Source organism: Scomber scombrus, chromosome 14 (assembly GCF_963691925.1).
Source record: "Scomber scombrus chromosome 14, fScoSco1.1, whole genome shotgun sequence".
In the NCBI taxonomy this organism is placed as follows: domain Eukaryota; kingdom Metazoa; phylum Chordata; class Actinopteri; order Scombriformes; family Scombridae; genus Scomber; species Scomber scombrus.
Window position 1 is genome coordinate 4,409,819 of NC_084983.1, and position 19,717 is coordinate 4,429,535.

The following is a 19,717-nucleotide window of genomic DNA, read 5'->3' on the forward strand; positions in this document are numbered from 1 at the left end:
GCTTAATACTTTAAACTACTAATGATACCATTTAGAGTAAGACTTTATAATATTATCCCTGACAAAGTTTGATATATTGTGTTTTAATTAACTTAAACCTCAACTAAAATGTACTTTGGTTTATGACCACATACCCCCAAAACTAAAACCAAAGAAATTACCACATCACCAAATGGACGGTGTTTAGTGGTAATTTAAGCTAAGATGGCTAAACTAAGATGTTGAACCTGGTAAATATAACGTGCTAAACATCAGCATGTCATCATTGTAAATGTGAGCCTGTTGGCATTCTGATGATAGCATTTAGCTAAAAGCAACACTGTGCATAAGAGCTGCTAGTGTGACTTTAAATTCTTGGTCAATAGTTTTAAAGGACCAGTGTGTCTGATTTAGTGGCATCTTGCGGTGACTTTGCAGATGCAACAAAGTGAATACCCACCCCCCTTCCCTGTGTGTGTAGGAGAACCTACAGTCACTGTGAAAGTCATGAAAAAAAAGGCCAAAGGCCCTGTTTATATCCAGTGTTTGATTTGACCATTCTGGGCTACTGTAGAAACATGCCTGTGCAACATGGCAGCCTCTGTGGAAGAGGACCCACTCCCTTTTTATATATATAAAGAGCTGATTGTAAGCTAACGAAAACACAATTCTTATTTTAAGATGATTATACACTAATTAAAACACACTTATTAATATTATATTCCACTTCTGCCAAGTCTGTTCTGCTAGATGCCATTAGATTCTACACACTGCACCTTTAAGACAGTGCTATTGCTCGCCTTAACATCCGCCAAGAGGATGAGTGACATTGTGCTCTCTTTTCCAGGTTTACTTTTGACTGAGCTGCTCTCAGTCTGCTTGTGGTACCAGGTTGTGTGCACTTATATATGTATATGAAAAGCCAATTTGTTATTCCATTTATTGATTTGTGAGTGCTCCCAACTGACGGACCGATTGAGCCACTGATGACCAGTACAGAGTGTCCAGAGTGTGCAGTGTGCAAGTGACCGAGAAGTGGAAGAAATAGAACAGAACTACATTCCTTTACACCCAACTGCACAATGTGGTGTTCAATTGCAATTTGGCTTTCACACTGGTCAGCTACAGAATCCTTTTATCTACATAGGGAAACAATACTGTTAGCACAGAGCTGCATCTGAGGCTATCACTGTTATTATCCTCCATATGGTTCAGGCAGGAAGCGTTTACTTTAGTGTGAATATAAAAATCAATTTTATTTCTCATTAAAGGAAGGGTTCACTGTTTTTAAAATCTGTCTTGAAACAACATCCAGTAGCCCAAATGAACATGATGCATGTTTTTCTAGCTGTAATCATTCCTCCTGTTCATACAGACCATTAGAAAATCCCTTCATGATGTACTTCATACTGCACAGTGATAAAGGACAAAATCCACAGTCCTCCTTCTGTGCAAATATGTATTTAAAAGTTTATCTGAAGGTAATATGAAGCTTCCGCCGTCCAAAGAGTCAAATCTTCTATGTTTCAACGTTACAATTTTTTTAGTGCCAAAGTTCCTCTTTTTGTTACTATACTTCCACGACAGCTCAACAGGGAAACACTAGGAGGGAAATTAATGCTAAAGACTGTAAATGTGGCACTTGATATGACTAATTAAGACTGCTGAAGCCTCATATAAGCTTCTCATCTACTTTTAAATGTATGTTTGCATTAAATGACACATTAAAATTGTGGACACACTGTGGATTTCGTCCCCATTGACGGCACATTTGAAAGGGATCTTTTAATAGCCAGTATTCAGGAGGAATAACTACACCTCTTTCAGTGTTTATAAGGACACCTGACTGTTTTTTTAAAGACAGATAAAGACATTGTGAATCTACACTTTAAGACTGCAATTTTTTCTTTAAAAAATTACAGAGCAAGAAATACAATTAACTGAGTTGAAGGTGCAGTTTTCGGTATTACGTATAATCACCTGAAAATAAGAATAATGTTTTTGTTACTTTAGAATGAGCTCTCTGTATCTACAAAGGGAGCAAGTCCTCTTCCATGGAGTTGCCATGTTGCACTGCCATGTTTCTACAGTAGCCCAAAAGGGACAAACCAAACACCACTATACTCTATAGATGGCCTTTCGTGTTTTTCGCATCCACTGTAGGTTCTCTTACATGCTTGGAAAGGGAGAGGGAGAAGACTCGATGCCTTTGTTGGTTGGGTTGCTTAGGTTTTGGCATGCGGAATGAGATTGGTTAGGGTAAGAGTATGAATATCAGGGTAAACCAATCAGAGACAAAGTAGGGGAAAAATATTGAGAGGGAGAGGGGAATTTAGTTTGTTGCCATCTGCAACCTCGCCACTAGATGCCACTAATTCCTATACACTGGTCTTTTAAAAGACTTCACCTTTGGAGAGATTTGGTCAGCGGGTTAAATAGCCCCCCTGGAGAGTGCCTCAAGGAGTACTGGTTAATTCCCACTGAGGGACATCTGTCAGTGTCACTGGTAACAATCGTCTGACAACCAGCAGGAAGCGTTTCACCTAAATGACAAGAAAAGAGCGATGAAGCATACACCCTTAAGGCTGGAGTCAGATGACAATGGCACTGTGTCAGATAAACCAGGCCTCCTTATTCATTTCAATGAGACTGCTGCGTTGGTACAGCAGGTGATCGGAGCAAATTAACAAGGTAATCTCTGATACTCATATCAAGAATGAAAACAAAGCCATTTGGTACTGTCGATACCACCAATACCACAGTGAATTCCTTGGTCCAGGCCATGTGTATAGGGTTTTCGCTAAAGAAAAACACTCTCACCATCTAAACTGAACATAAATAAGCTGAGATTTAAAAAAAGGATTATCTTTTTTAAATAAGAGGGCAATAAATGCCCATTTCAACAACAGATAAAGGCCTGTTTCCTGGTCAACAGTCCTAACAAAACAAACCGCTCCTCTGTCCTTATCTCTGAGCAGAGAAAGTACAACATGACAGAATGACCAGGTTAAGTCTGTGCCTAGCTGTGTTTGTGTACAGCTAACACTCTACGTCACCTAAAGATTGTCAAATATTCAAAGCACATAAAAAGCTAACCACTGATCTGCTGGTGGTGCTAGAGGAAATGTCAGTCATTAGCAGCTATCGTCCTGGGACCTTTAACATCTGTAGCAAATGTCACAGCAAGCCATCCTACAATTATATTAACTTTCAAACATAAATGTCAGTTTTCATCAAAGCAAGTGAGGCTTTATCCCCTGAGGACCAAGAATGTCATAGCAATCCATCTGACAGTTGTTGAGATAATTCAGTCTGGACCAAAGTTTTAGACCGACAGACTGCCATTGGTATTCCTAGAGCCACATGCCTAATGTGGCTAAAAATGCTATAATGAATGGGCTTTGAATAAAAGCTAATTTGTGATTTAGCAGCAATCTTCTCGGGACCTTGAATAACTGTAGCAAATGTCGAAATCCATCCTATAGTTATATTAACTCTCAAACACACGTCAATTTTCAGCAAAGCGAGTGAGGCTTCATCCTCTGAGGACAATGAATGCCATTTCATAGCAACCCATCTGATAGTTGTTGAGATGATTCAGTCTAGAACAAAGTGGTAGACCGCCAGACCACCATTGGTATTCCTAGAGTCAAATGTGTGTGATCAAACTGGGCTTGAGTTGGACATTTTGCCTACAAATCTTAAGAAAAACAAGTGCCTAAGTATCATCATCTTTTAAAGAAAATTCTATGACTTCAGCAATAGTGTGCTGGAGCTCCATGACAACCCCCACTTGTGCCTCCCTCTTAAGGATACTTACTGTCTGATAAAAATAGCTAAACTCACATTAAAACCTTTAAAAGAATGACAAAATCCCATCTAACTGCATGCCATCTGGCTCAGTTATGTACACCATGGTCGCTTTAAAAGGGCTACAATACAAATTTGTCGGGTATTGTGTGTCACATGCTTGAGCTGCATATCCTATTCAAGGATTTTTTTTCTGGGGGTGAGTGTGAACATTTGTCTAGCATTCACTTGTTAACCTAGATCTATATAACAGTCTTCAAAAGGGAGAAATTGTTGTGCATCCACCTTGCAGATCTGCATGCTTTCACTGTTGACTGCTTATTATATGGGAACTCCCAAGCCTGAGGGAGCCTTTTGGTGCATTCAGGGGACTTGGCAGATTCCCAACATTCAAATCCAGATCCCGTCCTCGAACAAGGGCCAACTGGAGCTGAAATCACAGGGGCTTGATTCCAGCCAGGTTAGCCTATTGTGTCTCTGTTGCTTCCTAGCAGGGTGTGATCATCACACATCATCAGTGTGTTTGCATCATGAAGTAAATTATGGTCAGTCACTCAAGGGTAACAAACTTCAATCCTCTGTTAATTGTTCAGGCAGTTAACTGAAAATAATCACACATAAATGATGTCTTGTCTGTTTCGAGTAAAAGGATGCAGTTATGATCCTTTCATCTTCAAGTATTCACCTGTATGTCTTTCTTTTCCTTTAGGCTTAAGCTGGACTAAAGGAAATAAGGTTGATCTACTCAGAGGTTGCTCCCTTATCTCGAGTAAAGGTCAAGGTTTTCTCAAGAGGTGCAAGTGTTTCTGTCTGACATCGGGGTTAATTTCACGATATTCAGATCAGATGTTTTTGATGGAGCGAAGCTGTGGGGGGAACAAAGGCCATGCTTTTTGCAACAATCCAGGGAAACATGCAACTGTTTTTGGAAAATGGCAGCCAAAGTATTCCTGGATCCTGAACTTCCATCAACACTCAGTGGAAAAGATGAATGTGCAAATCAAAATGTGTGCCTGCGGTTGCCTCTGAAGCAATGTGTCCAACACATGCTCTGTTTACAGTGTAACCACCGAGGGCAAGCGCACACACAGACACACTGGGCATAAAAAGCCTTTGACCTCACAAGTTTGATTAACCGACATTTACCTGATGAAAATAAAGCTCAGCCGTGTTTTTACCAGTTAATGTCCTTGTTTTCGTGGTTTATGGAATTTGCTACAGTAAACAGAGTGTAATGAGTCAGCAGTGTTGGCTGGTTTTGAAGGTGTTCTTACAGTAGCAGGAGCTGCATTGTTGATTAGACTCTCAGGTCTAATGTGCTATTAATTTTTAATGTATTTTCTATTGTTTCCTTTAGCTTCTGTTACAAACTGAAGACAGTACAGTCTCTCTCCTGCTTAAGAACATGAGGACAGGTCTGATAAATGCATGTTTTAATTGTAATTGTTGCGTTTACATTTTGCATGATAGCTCCAATTATTACTCTAATTTAACCACATTCATATCTTCCAATCTCTCTCTGCTGTGTTTTTTGTTGGCCTGTCATTCAGCTGGCCTCATGCCAGTTTTCTGTAATGAACCTGACATTTACCTAAGAGCACTTTACTACTCTATTCACTTCCTTGCCAGCTTCTAGAAGTAACCTGGTTACTGTTAGCACCACTCTGAGGCTGCGGGAAGTTTGCAGTGTCAAAGTTGTCAGAAGAGTTGGACTCCATGTGCTCATTGAATAATAATACAATAATCCACTAAGTCTCAGCCGACCAATTGTCACAGAGCCTCTGCCATATCTATCTATTATTAGCCCTTTATCTCGGTCACTGTCGCCTCTTTCCAGGCTTCCATCGTTCACTCCTTCATGAAAATTATATATGCATGCATTAATAATATCCTTAATCTTTTAGTGGATTAAGCCAAAAATAGAGTTTCCATTAGTGCCACGCGCTCATTATCCACACACAGGGAGGAGTATAGGGGCACAGACTGGAAACAAAGCTGCAGCTGAAGCCAACAGGTTTGTTTCTGCATATTCTGATATTTCCCAGCATCCATTGGGGGCTCAGAAGACCAAAGAACCCCACTAAAGTGATACCCCATTCTCCAGCACTGCACATCATCAGCCAAGCAGCACCTGCCAGTTGTGAGGCAGTCACTGATTCATTAAAAATGATTTAAGTCTGACATTTTAATGTAAGTGATGCTGCAGGAAGGCTGGGATACTGATAGAGATGAGAATTGGTAGTCAGATATGTCTTGTACTAATCAGATTTGGAAGGACAAAAGGACAGACCAATGTAATTAAAGCTTGATTAATTCGCTCTGTGAAGATGATGACGTCTAACCTTACGAGGCAGCTGGATTCGCGAGATCGTGACATCACGAGATCACGCAAGAATCAATCTTGTCAGGCTTCAAGTTGGAGCCAGTGGTTGTTCGGACCAATCAGCGTCGGGAATCCAGCTGCCTCGCAAGAAGATGGTGATAGACAGATGGTTCATCCAATCAACTTCAAGTATTTCTTGAAAGTCCTTTTTCCAAACAGTTTACATGGACTTCTCAGATGATTATGTGTAACAAACCATCTGGTGCATCAGGTTAGATGATGTCACCATTTTGGTTGCCAAAGACCCTTGCCATCCATACTTTATCTTTAACTTTAACAGCAACCTTTAATTAACAACCTGTTCAGTATATTACCATGTCAGAATAAGGCTCCAGTGGTTACATGCCTGATGGGAAATGATGTCAGGTCAGAATAAAGCAGGTCAGTGTGTGTGTTCATGTAACAATGTCTTATTCAAATACTGTCATTGCTTTTCTTTGTGTTTGCACCAAAATAAGGCTCCAACTAACAATTACTTTCATTATTGATCAATCTATTTGACATTTTCTCGATTAATCAATTAGTTGTTTGGTCTATAAACTGTCAGAAAATGGTGAAAAATTCCAATCACTGTTACCCAAAGCCAAATATGACGTCCTCATATGTCCCAACCAACAGTCCACAACCAACAATAACAATTTACTGTCATAAAAGACTACAGACACAAGGAAACATTCACATCAATCAAATCAGCATTGATTATCAAAATAGATGTCATTAATAAAATAGGCGCCAACTAATAGAATTAATAGATTATTCGACTAATCATTGAAGCTCCAAAATCAAGATAACGCAGCATCATCATAGAAAATTATGCTCTGAATTCTCATTTTAGTTATCTCCATTAACCTCTCTAACGTTGTAGTTCACATTTATTACATTGTATCTGTTTGTGCTTGTGGAAGAAAATAGAGTAGAGTTATATGTGGTGCTGCTGCTGGTTATGCCACTTTATAAATCTATGAAAGCAGGTTTTGGAAGATCTCATCCAAATGATTCAATTGTAAAAACATCGAGTAAAGCAGATGAATCAACTCTCTGATTCTAATTCAATCAAACTGAACGCAAAACACAACAGTGTGGACCAAGTGACAGTAACTGAGATTATATGAAGATAATCCGATGAAGTGCGCACAGGACACTTACCTTACCTCCACGACAGCCTTTTTTCTCCTGGTCAGTGTTGAAAAACGTCCGAAGCTCTCTCGGTTAATCAGTTATTTCCATGGATGTTGACATAATGTCGTGACTTGACAGTTGGACTTTACAGATTCATATGATCAGTCTTCAAAGTTACTTCCAGCTGCAGTGTGAGACAAACCGATGGCACGCATGAGACTACAGTGAAGGAGCAGAAGAGCGCACACCTGTTGTAACGCAGCGGGAATAATACTGAAAACCTGAATATACTCAATACACTCAATACTTTCCAGGATAGTTTCTCCTCTGCGTAAAGACGCACTTCCAGGGTTCATAGAAGAGTTAAAAACTGTAATCCGTCCGACACGGTGTGGGTGGAGCTGTGACGCACACTGCAAAGAATATCCAGTCCGAGCATTTTTTACACTTGACATAATATTGACTGCTGTGTTGAAATGGGTATTTTTTATAGTGTGCCTCATGTTTGTCACAGGTAAAAAAGGACCTGAGCAGCAGTTTAAGCATCAGGTACAACATGATGGAAGTTTTGTGGCTGTTGAGTATATTCCAGGATGTGTTTGTATGTGTCTTTATTACACACAAAACACTTTTAGTAACACTTTCTGATTAGTCAACCTTGGTAACAGGTGTATTAGTTGTAACTGATGGCTTTATTATAATAATAAATATTCAATACAGTAATTAGAGTAACTGTTAGGTTGCCAGGTTGTGAAAAAAACGCCTTTAACTGATCATATATGACTGCTTAAAAATCCTCTTTAAGAAATGGCTCAAGAGGATTTAGATAGTCAATGTGTTAATGACTTATTAAGCATTTATTAACGGTTTCCAGCATTAATTACTGCATTATAGAAAAGATATACAATAGCCAAATTCATTTCTACAACCTCAAGATCCACACATTTTATGGATCTTATTGTTGAATTATAACTAATCTGTAAAGCATTAGCAAATTATTTTAAATCATGAATAACACCTTTATATACAACTCATAAACCCTTTGGTGCCTTATTAAAAAGTGGATCCAATAAATTTTAACTTTTATCATTTTATTTTGCTGTTGAATTCCAGCTTGATTTCATTGTCAAAGAGTTTCATAGGTTGATAATTCTCACTTTAATCTGGAATAATTAAATAAGGTCTTCCAGAAAATGCAGCTTCACTTGCTTAAGGAACTCTCTGGAAAGCAGATAGGACTTACTGTCTACAGAAGAAAATTTCTATGACTCAGTAGCCTACAAGATAAAATGCGTGACTCATGTTTCCAATGAAATGAAACACCGCTGCAAACACCTGAACGTCATAAATCCATTTTTATTAATTTCTATAGATATGAATCTTGTGCCATAAATTTGGCATTGCAGATATGAATACTGCAAAAGGAAAGACAGCAGAAACAGAGGAGATAAATGAAGAGGAGAAGAGGAGACAATTGATGGATAGATGGGGTCATATAGAGCAAATTAGACACATTTTAGAGGCTACAGTTGTGAGGCCTTTTGATAGGGTTAAATCAAGTATGTCACACGTTTAAAGTGTGGGCTCAGATGTCAGGGGAAGGAGAGATGAAAGGGGGATAAGAAAGAAATAATTTAATTAAACCTCTCTGTGGGGGTTGAAGTCGCAGAGGGGGGTGAGTTGGCATTGACCCCATCACTAGGAAATGTGTGTGTTTCCTGGAATTCACCAAGCAGAGCTACAGGGGAGGTGGAGAAGAGGTTAGGTTGGGGTTGATGGAGTACTGAGAGTTTCCATGGAGCGGACATAAGCTCGAAGACTCAAAGGGCAGATGATGTTTTTACAGTGTAGAGACTTGGGAGGTGATATCACAAATTAAATCAATTCATTTTATGAGTGCTTTGCAAATTGAGCTCATACTTTACGAAAAGCAGCATTTCATTTGCTTGACTCATTTCAATTTGTCTCTCAATCTCCAAAAACTGAGCAAAAGAAAAGAAAAGGTCCTGCTTTTAGCTTGTTGACATTTCATTGTAGATTCATTTAGATGTAGTTTTCTTGCCACTGTTGTCAGGTGCTGGTGGAATGTGGGGTTTCTGTAGATTAGTAGCATATGGTCCAGACCTACTCTGTGTGAAAAGTGCCCTTAGATAATGTCTGTTGTGATTTAGCACCCTACAAATAAAATAATTTGATCTGATTTTGATTTGATTGAAATTTAGTGCCACAGACTATTTAGACAATTCAATTGATTGTTGTAATAAGTATGTCCCAAGGAGGCTGTGTATACCAACACCTGGCAAAGAGGTAGAGCAGATGAGTCTTGTAAGAGATCTATTCCAGGCCTAGCAGTCAGAGATTAACCCTTGGTTTGGGATAATTACGTCAGATCCCTTTAATCCCAAACAATGTACCAGTGGCATCGACAGTCTCTCAGACAGAAATTCTCTTACGGATGAAATGCTTTTGTTGCTGCTGCTGTGATGCTGTATTTGACACAAAGTTAAGAAAAACATATCAAAAAACATGTGAAATGTGAGTAAAATCTAATATTCAGTAACTCCAAATCAGCTTTACATGTTCATATTTGTGTGACTAGACTCACTGTATTCCTTTCTCAGTTAATTATGATGGTGCTGCTGCCGCTGATAATTTAAAGGTGGTGATAGACAGCAGCATTACCTTTAATAACAGTTATAAAAGGAGAACTTTATTTAGCCTCCTGTATTTTAAAGCTAGCTCTTTGTCTACCTCAAGTGGTCATCGGAAGAAATAAGGGGGGAGGGGGGGGGGGGGAAATGAAAGTTACTATTCTACCACTAGATGGCGCCTGCACCCACTGTACTGTAGACCACTGTCTTGCTCTCTTCTGAAGGATTCTGTTAATCTGGGTGTTGTAGTTCTGCGTGACCTAGTAATGCCAAGATTAAAAAAGATGGAGCCAGAGACTGCTACAAAAAAAAAAAAATCAAAACTTTATTTACAATTATTTAAATGAGGAAGACTTCCACTTTTAAATTGCACAGAAACATGATACAATATAGTACTATACTGAATATATTAGTCAATTAATTACTAGTTTAAACCTTACATACTGTTCAGGGGTCAGAACAGTTTGAACAGTATGTGAGGGTTAAAAAGAAACAATTTTACACCATTACAAACTTACTCCACTAACTTCAGAACTGCTTGTGACAGTTTGGCCCTTGGGTGCCTTAAACAGAAGCATTACATCATTGCAACAAACATCGCACAAAGTAAATATGCAGTAGAAAACAAACATATTAACATTTACCAAATGAACTACAGTAACCCCTCAGTCAGAGAGAAGCAGGTGAATGGAATCTTGATTAATGATATACCAGGGGACTAAAAAATAAAATGAATGTGTCAACATTATAGGCATGGTTTACTGAAACTATGGGGTTTTATGGATTTGTTTGGGGATGCAGCTGGTTGGCCCATTTGAAGATGATTTTTCTGTCATTTCTGTATCATCAAACAGTGAAAAGAAACAGTAAATAAGATAGATAACATAAAAGATAGATTTTATTTGTCATTCAGATTATACACTATACAGTGCACATCCATCCACATCAAATTTCGTAGCAATTGCTCAGAAAATAGTGCAAAATATGTTTTTTTAAAAGTGCTGATTTTAAAAATAATAAAACTGGGGAAATACAAACAAAAACAGAACAAAACAAAAATAATGTTTATATGTATATAGTACATTTGCATATGTATGATAGCACAGCAGTAGTCCATGGAACCATCCATTGTGTGTGTGTGTGTGTGTGTGTGTGTGTGTGTGTGTGTGTGTGTGTGTGTGTGTGTGTGTGTGTGTGTGTGTGTGTGTGTGTGTGTGTGTGTGTGTGTGTAGGTGGGGGGATTACTAGGAATTGAACAATCTGATGGCTAGGGGTAAGAAACTGTTGCAGAATCTGGCTGTTCTGCTGCAAATGCTGCAAAACAAGAGGTCAGCAGGGAGAGCAGTCCATGGTGGGGGTGCACTGTTTGAGAAAATAATCCTGATGATGTCACCAGGGATGTTGTGGGAAAACAGTTACAAAATAGTGCTCTGAGTTTGAAAGATGTAGCCACTTTGGAAGTCTGATGAAAGCAGCTATTGGTTGGATTATGGAAAAAGAAGGTAGTTTTAGAGTTTGACCTATACAAGGGAAAGTCAAGTTTTCTTTTTTCTTTTTCTTCCAACTTTATTGAAACACATTTGCTGTTGCTGAAGCAGGAATGGGTTTGAATTGAAATCATTGGTCATAGACTTTCAAATGATTGTACTGGTCCACAGTTGGTTTGCAAACCATGCAGAAACATGTGCAAAATCTCTCAAATTGATCAGATTTACACATTTAAAACTGAAGAAATATGAAGTCTATGTGTTTATCTCTCACCTCTTGAAATTTACTTCACCTCTTTCTCTTTTTAATCAATAATGTACAGCCAAAAGACAACAAAAATACCACACTCTGAACACAGATTGATAATTCTATTCTATGGTCATATGATCAAATTTTTCACAGTACATTTTTTTCCCATGAGGTCCCAGACGCTTAACAACAGCTGCATAGAATGTAGAACAAGCTTTAGAGAACAGGGGCAGCAATGCACCGGACATACATCCGCTCCCTTCTGTAACTTCCTACTGCCTGATCCAGACTCCCAGGCAAGGGGGGAGGATCTTATGACATCAGGAAGAAGAGACACAGGCATTCATGGGAAAAAATGCAGTTGCAGATCAGTTCCCATACTCTCCTCACACCTCAGATGGGCGAATAACAATGTTCCTGATCAAATAAAGAGAGATACTGCTGAATTATTGCCTTTTTGGTCTTTGCTTTGAGAGGAATCAGTGTGTAAGACTTACATTCAAATGGAAAGGATTCATTAATACTGAATATATCTGCAAAAGTTATTAAACTAGCAAGTTTTTCATTGGTTCTGCCTACTGTTGATGAGAGCTAAGTCACACCCACATAGGAAATAAGGAAATGAAGACATGATACAGTTACCAGGAAGAAAATGGAAACATGATCTGACACTGGCTGCCTCTCTATACCGTCTCTTCTATATTGCTCAAGGGAAAGGTCACAAAGGTCAGGTTTCACAAACACTACATTTGTGCCACTGAGGGGATAAATCTCGCCAAACTGCCATTAGACAATCAGTGCTGTTTACTATGTAACACCGAGGTATCAGAGATGTAGCTCGAGGTGACGGCTCGCCCGTGTTGATGCTAGATGGACTGATATGGTTTCAAAGAAAGAACATCCTGTTGTCTCCTGTAGTCTGCTGTGCATTATATTACTGACAGCAAACATAATGTGATCTGATATTCAGACATGCTGCTGCTACATTTCAATGTCTAATGATTTAAGTGAGGCACACTTGTTGTTGTAATAGGATTAACTGAAGTCATAAACCATAACATTTTAATATCATAAATGTTTTGTTCCTCTCTTATGCCAATTAATAACACACAATAGCATTAAGGTCGTTTCCAATTCAGTCAGACTAGTACCTGACATGTGAGAGAGAGATAAAAAAAAAATTTAAAAAAAAGGCAAATTGCATCAATAATCAATGGTTCATTATCAACAAACTGTGGAGAGAAACACCAACAGAATGGTCTAACAGCATCCAAGCTGTTGCCAGAAAGTTAATGCTGTCCATTGTTTAACTTCAACCTTGAACAGAGTCCCGGCTGCCTCCTTACACTGTCTTAGGTCTGGATGTGGCAGAGTGGCTGAAGAGCAGTTACAGGGTGGGGGAGGGAATGAAAAGAGTCAAAGCACTGAAACAACAATAGACTATTAATTACTGTTATGTGTTACTGCCACCATTTTCCTATTTGGAAGGAGTAACACTGAATTCTATGCATTTTTCATGAGCCAGTGATGTGCAGATCAGTGCAGCAGTGCAAACATGAATTTAAAAGCATGTATAACGGTCTCTACATCAAACCGTAGTTTAGTATTTATATAACAATGGGAGCTGCATTGAGTGTTTAACAGAGGATATAATGATGAAACTGTCTTATATACTGATGTTTCAATGCAGTTAGTGAGTAATATAACTTGATTGTGGGTCAGTGGGTGTCTGAGTGCTGCAATTGGACTACAATTTCAGGCTTTAGGACCTGGCGGGGGAGGATTTTTCCCCTCTAACCCGTGGATACTATGGGCGGGACTGGCCTGGAAATAAGATTCCTCTCACTTCAGAGATTTTCATGCCCTGAAAACCGGCATGACAATTCCTGCAATTGTCTTGTACAATTCTGTCCCCAGCCATCAGATACATTAATTTTTATATAAAAACAGATTGGTGCCGGAGGATCTATTTGTGAGCAGCTTTGGGACAACTGGCTGAATTACTGAAGAAACCTAATAAGGTAAGATAAAAGTAGTGGGAGTAGGGGGGCAGGGAGAGTTAGTGCTCTAAGCTGTGTGTGCAACTAGTGGAAAATGCCCAGTCATGTGAAAAGAGGCCATAAAGTTAAATCTGTGATATGCAGCTGTTGATTCCATTGTAGATTTAAGCAGTTCAGTTTATAAAAGTTGTCGGAGACGTTTAAAAAAGTTGGAAAAAGTGGAGGAAAATGTAAAAAATAGAAGTTGCACATAATCAAGCGTTCACTTTTAGGGAGTTTCCTGCTGCAATTCTTGACTGTGATTTCATCAGTGACAGACGACATCTCTCTCTCCTTTGTCTACATATTAAACTGCAAATTACACAGTGTTTTCCAAAATATATGAACATTATTGATGATTTATACATATACAGATTCTATTCTGCATTAAAACTGTATAATAGAACTCCCTGTCAATCATTCATACTAAGTCATATGTCTGATGAGTACATCACAGTTATTAAGGATATCATAATATGAAGTGTATGCTGAAGTGATGATATACAATACAAAAGGCTCAGATGGACTTGGATAGGTGGACTTGAATAAAAATAAGGGTAAACTAAATTTACCAGTGTTAGTCATTAGCTTGTTTGATATTTAAAGAAACAGAGTACGATTTCAAAATGTCAAATGCAGTATACTTTTCAGATACTATTTAGATCACATCATCAGCATTTTATATAACTTTCACCATTGTTAATTATGTTCTTAATTTGCTTGCAAGAACTCATAGAGTAATTTAAGTAACTAATAACTAGTAATTAAGTACTAGTTATTAACTACATATAAAAGCAAAATGTTAATGTAGACCAAAATAAAAGTTCCACTTTGCCCCCTTAAAAGTGACTTTTTCCATGCCTGTTGCAGTCATATATGGCTCCATCTCACTCTGTTGGCTTTGTGCCTCAATGAGCTTGTAAAGACATGTTAACAAGGCTGCTGACAAGACATTCTTGATGTATGAAATACCTTCGGTCTTAAGTAGAGCGTGGATTTCTTAATGTGTTTTATTAAGAGGCTGATGCTCTGTCAGCTAGGTCAATTCTCAGTACACAAACAGATTTTTGTAGTACAAACTGTATTTACCTCCTATTTTTAAAGCTGACCTCCATTAATATATGTGGACAGGAATAAAACCCTGACATTGGGTGTGTGCGTATATATGTGTGTGTAAGCACTTCTTCCACACTATGAGGAGCCAATCAGCACCAACCATCATTCCTCTATAAGGGTAAAATCTGCAATCTTTTGTGTTGCCCAGACATTTGATCTAGCCCATCCATGTTATGGCTATATACCTCCTGCAGCTGCCTATGTGGCTGTTATGTAATTCTTGCCTCCTGGGAGATATTTGCTTTGTATGGCTGACCGAGCTCCCCCTGCTATTATCGTCTAAAACTTCAGACTAAACCCTCAATATGTCCAATAAGGACTTCCTGAGGTTGGAAAAATAAGAGAACAAGATATTTCAAACGGAAACAGAACATCAAGCCAAAAAAATGTCTCTTCTCCAGTTCAATACATTAATGACAGTATGTGTTGTTTGTGTTCATGTTTTCTTATAGGTTTTCCCTGATTAGCATTACACCATGTGGATCACAAACTTGGTAGCCCTGGTCCTTCTGGCCACTGCAACCTCAGCTGCCACCTCTGCAAAAGCAGACAAAGTCCTGAGTAACCACGCCACCATCCTGGCTGACAACAGTGCAAACTTGGCATTCAGTCTCTACCAGAACATGGCAAAGGAGAAAGACGTAGAAAACATCCTCTTTTCCCCCGTCGTGGTGGCCACCTCTCTGGGTCTGGTGGCTCTTGGGGGCAAGGACTCCACTGCCTCTCAGGTAAAGACCATTCTGAATGCGAGCAAAGTTAAAGATGAGCAGCTGCACTCTGGTTTGGCCGAGCTCCTGACTGAGGTGAGCGACCCCAAGACGCGCAACGTCACCTGGAAGATTAGCAACCGCCTGTATGGACCCAGCTCCATCAAATTTGTGGATGATTTTGTGAAGAGCAGCAAAAAGCACTACAACTATGACCACTCCAAGATAAACTTCAAAGATAAGAAGAGTGCAGTGAAATCCATCAACGAGTGGGCAGCCAAGTCCACTGATGGCAAACTACCTGAGGTCACCAAGGATGTAGAAAAGACTGACGGGGCAATGATCATTAATGCTATGTTTTTCAAACGTGAGTGTGTATAAAACATGTATATGTTCAGTTTATTATTCCTCAAACTTAAAGTATAATCATTTTCCCCCCCACAGCTCACTGGGATGAGCAGTTCCATCATAAGATGGTGGACAACCGTGGCTTCTTGACATCCCGTAGCTACACTGTGTCAGTACAGATGATGCACCGCACAGGTAGGTGGAGACAGTCCTGTAGGTTACAGTCATGCAGAACAGAAAATGGTGCACAGCATGAGGCACGAGAGATGGCATAACACATTTTAATTTGTTTCCTCAGGTCTCTATGACTACTATGATGACAAAACAAATAAGTTGTCCATCCTGAGCATGCCCCTGGCTCATAAAAAGTCCACTTTGTTGTTCCTCATGCCCTACCATGTGGGATCTCTGGATACACTGGAGAAGATGCTGACTAAGAAGCAGCTGGACACATGGATGGGCAAGCTGCAGCAGACAGCAGTAGCGGTGTCTATACCCAAAGTCAGCATGGAAGTCAGTCACAACCTGCAGGTAAAACAACAAAATATGTTGGTTTTAACATCTGTATGAGTAGCTTTCTTTAATGTAATATGCGTTGTATTTTTTGTTCCTCATCAGAAACACCTTGAGAAGTTGGGCCTGACAGAGGCTGTAAACAAGTCCAAAGCTGACTTGTCCAAAATCACTGGGAAGAAGGACCTCTACCTGTCCAACGTCTTCCACGCTTCTGCTATGGAATGGGACACAGAGGGAAACCCAATGGACACATCTGTCTTTGGCACAGACAAGCTGAAAAACCCTAAACTCTTCTATGCTGACCACCCTTTCATCTTCTTAGTGAAGGACCAGAAGACAAACTCTATTCTGTTCATTGGCAGGATGGTCAGGCCAAAGGGTGAAAAGATGAGAGATGAATTGTAACCACACGTTGATCCGAGTTAAATGTCTGTGTTTGTATATTTTGTACTGCAATATGCTGAGAGAAGAGGGGAAAAGAAACGTACATTCCTCTACATCACACGTCGACAGCATTCCACAACACATGGCTGACGAGATGTGTTTAAGCATTTTGTTTTGTGAATATTTAATGTAATGGTAGATCACATTACAGATTGAGGAATTACATTAAGTGTGATTTCCCTGATTAATGCATTTAATAAATATAAAAGCACAGTTTACTTGAATCTACTGCAAACGAGAAGAGAATATATCTGAAATGTTGTCATCAGTATGTGCTAACCCAAAAGAGATTTTGTAATCATTGACCACAACAAACTTTTTACTGATTAACTGACAAAACAATGACATATTATGACATATATTAAACCACTGCTTTCCACCATGTTGTTCATATTTCTAAAAGATTACATTGCTGTTTTCTCTTGAAAATGATTTACCTTGTATGCACAAGTCTACACTGGCAACTAAATCAAATCCTACAACATTATCCCTACAACATCAGTGCATTTTGAGACTGTTACAAATGTCCTGTTTTTGCAATAAAAGTGAAAAAAACCCTATGGCCAGTTTTCCAGGATGAAAGTCTGTGTGCGATGGCAGTTTAGCCTTGGGCATGTCTGTTGAAGTCAGGCCCCCAGTGGGATTTTCCAGCTGAATAACATGAACAAATTCCAGTGAGTGTGATTTTGTGTCCTCCCGGACATCTGTACTTGAGCAAAGCATCTAATATTTTCATTATTGCATTAATGGTATATAGTATATGGTAAACAGCGGGACTTACATAGCTTCTTACTGTAATCAGTAAAGTCCCACACTCAAAATATTTAGACCTCAACAAATACTTGGGTTATCCAGATGGGTGCTGCAGCTGCTCCTGGGTGCAAAACACTTGCTAAAAAGCCACATCATCAAATTCCCTACAGAGTGCTTACATTAGGAAAGGATTGGAAACTGCCACGAAGAAATCAATTACAAGCAAGTGACTAATTTGGTGAGGAGAAATGCTAAAATAATAGTAATTGCATTAAAAGTGAAATGCAGGATGTTTGATCAATCCACCATTTATGAAAAAAATACAGTCATATGTTAGTAAGTCTTGTCATTGCAACAATAAACTCTAGGATTTTTAGTGTCTGGCTCCCTCCAGAGGATATCTGAGTATTTTTTTTAAATACTGGATAAAAAGCAGAGTTTATGGAAAACTCCACCAAAGGCTTCCAATCATGCTGTATGATCCTTTTTTCTGTGGTCACAAAACATATTATATACACTATGCCTTGTTTAGGCAGTAGCTATTGCAATTATTTGACAACTGACAATCTTACAAATATAAATGACTATATTCAGTTATATAAAAAAGGTAAGTAATATAAATACTAGAATCACAAAGTCACATGTACCACATACAGTACAATTAAGTTAATACCGACCTTTACATATTTTGACCGATAATAATGATGATTAGTTAGTAAAATAATTTGGTTAATTTGGGAATGGTTATTAATTCTTTGGGTAATTACTGAGTAAATAGATGCTTAGAATTCAACATTTTTCAAGGTAACTGCATTTGTTAGTAAGAGTTTCATGATAACTATTATTTACAGTAGTAAGTTATGATCTACAATTACAGTTGTATATGTTTGGCAGTTGTTTTCACAGTTAAAGTATCTGGGATTTACTGTATCACATCAGCAAGGCACTTTCTTGCTATACACTTTGACCCCACTAGAGGGCCCTACTAGCGGGACCCTTGAGCCAACATATATTTGTTTTCTGCTGGAATGGTGGAATTTGGTAATGCAGCGCCCTCCCTTACCTGAAGTCATCAGTTTATCAAGATCACCTCAGTTGTGTTTCCATGATCAGTATAAATCATGAGATGGACCAGCAGCTGTCACCATTGATTATTCATTTAGCAGTCTGACTCCTGGTAATACATTTATAATTATTCAAAACATTGTGTTTTTTCAAGTCATTTTATTTACAAATTACATGTTTATTTCCTTAAATTAAAATAATATTTTTATGTGATTACATTGATTATAAAAAGGAAGCAACAGTTTTGAGGATGGTGATGAAGATGATGATGATGATGATAATAATAATAATAATAATAATGATAAATGAAAGCCTTCTGTTTTAATAGTCATAGTGATAAATGAGTGTAAATTGCTATTTGCTCATAGTTCATTTGCCCCTTTATCTTTATGCCAGTTTCAATATAAATAGTACTTTAGTTGTCTGATTTGACTTGACTTTGACTTTATAATGCTTAATTTTATGTTTATTCTTGGTTATAAATGTATAATTTATTCAAAATATTGGGTTTTTTTGTTTTATAAATCATTGTATTTACAATTTGATGTAAGCAATGCATAAGAGTTCCTTAAATTAAAATAAGATTTTTTATGTGATTGCTTTGCTTCTACAACGGAAGCAGCATCTTTGAGCATGGTGATGATGATGATAATGATGATAATTGATAGCCATCTGTTTCAATGATAACTGTGTAATTTACTATTTCCTCATAGTTCATTTGCACCCTTATCTTTATGCCAGTTTATTATAAATACTAACTTACTTGAAGTTGACTTTATAATGCTTAATTTTATGTTTATTCTTGGTCATACATTTATAATTTATTTATTAAAAAAATACAATAAAAAATAATAATAACATAGCCTATTTATAATGTTTGTTTTTCATTTTGATGTAAACAGCAGCGGAGTTCCTTAAATTAAAATAATAATCTGTATGTGTAAAAAGCAGATAGTGCAGATTGGTGGTAGTGGTGGTGGTAGGGGGGGTTTACACATGCCTCCAAAAAGCTAGAAACGCCCGTGCACATAAGCGTCGGACTTTGATATG

The 19,717-nt window shown here is 38.3% G+C and overlaps 2 protein-coding genes across 4 annotated transcripts in view; one reads left to right on the forward strand and one right to left on the reverse strand.

Moving 5' to 3' along the window:
* gdpd5a (glycerophosphodiester phosphodiesterase domain containing 5a) overlaps positions 1-7,640 on the reverse strand; it is a 28,401-nt gene extending 20,761 nt beyond the window's left edge. For 2 of the 3 annotated variants that reach the window (XM_062433151.1, XM_062433149.1), the window contains exon 1: positions 7,319-7,640. The gene's annotated coding sequence lies outside the window, so the exon portion shown is untranslated. Of the gene's footprint in view, positions 1-2,386; positions 2,523-4,074; positions 4,247-7,318 lie in introns of those variants that run through there. The other variant, XM_062433150.1, reaches the window with a different exon arrangement.
* A 5,904-nt stretch (positions 7,641-13,544) lies between these two features.
* Positions 13,545-17,411, forward strand: serpinh1a (serpin peptidase inhibitor, clade H (heat shock protein 47), member 1a). Its single transcript, XM_062433066.1, has 5 exons — positions 13,545-13,700; positions 15,287-15,908; positions 15,986-16,084; positions 16,188-16,420; positions 16,508-17,411. Exons 2-5 carry the CDS (start codon positions 15,311-15,313, stop codon positions 16,808-16,810), a joined length of 1,233 nt encoding a protein of 410 aa, XP_062289050.1. The 5' UTR covers positions 13,545-13,700; positions 15,287-15,310; the 3' UTR covers positions 16,811-17,411.
* The last annotated feature ends 2,306 nt before the right edge of the window (positions 17,412-19,717 follow it).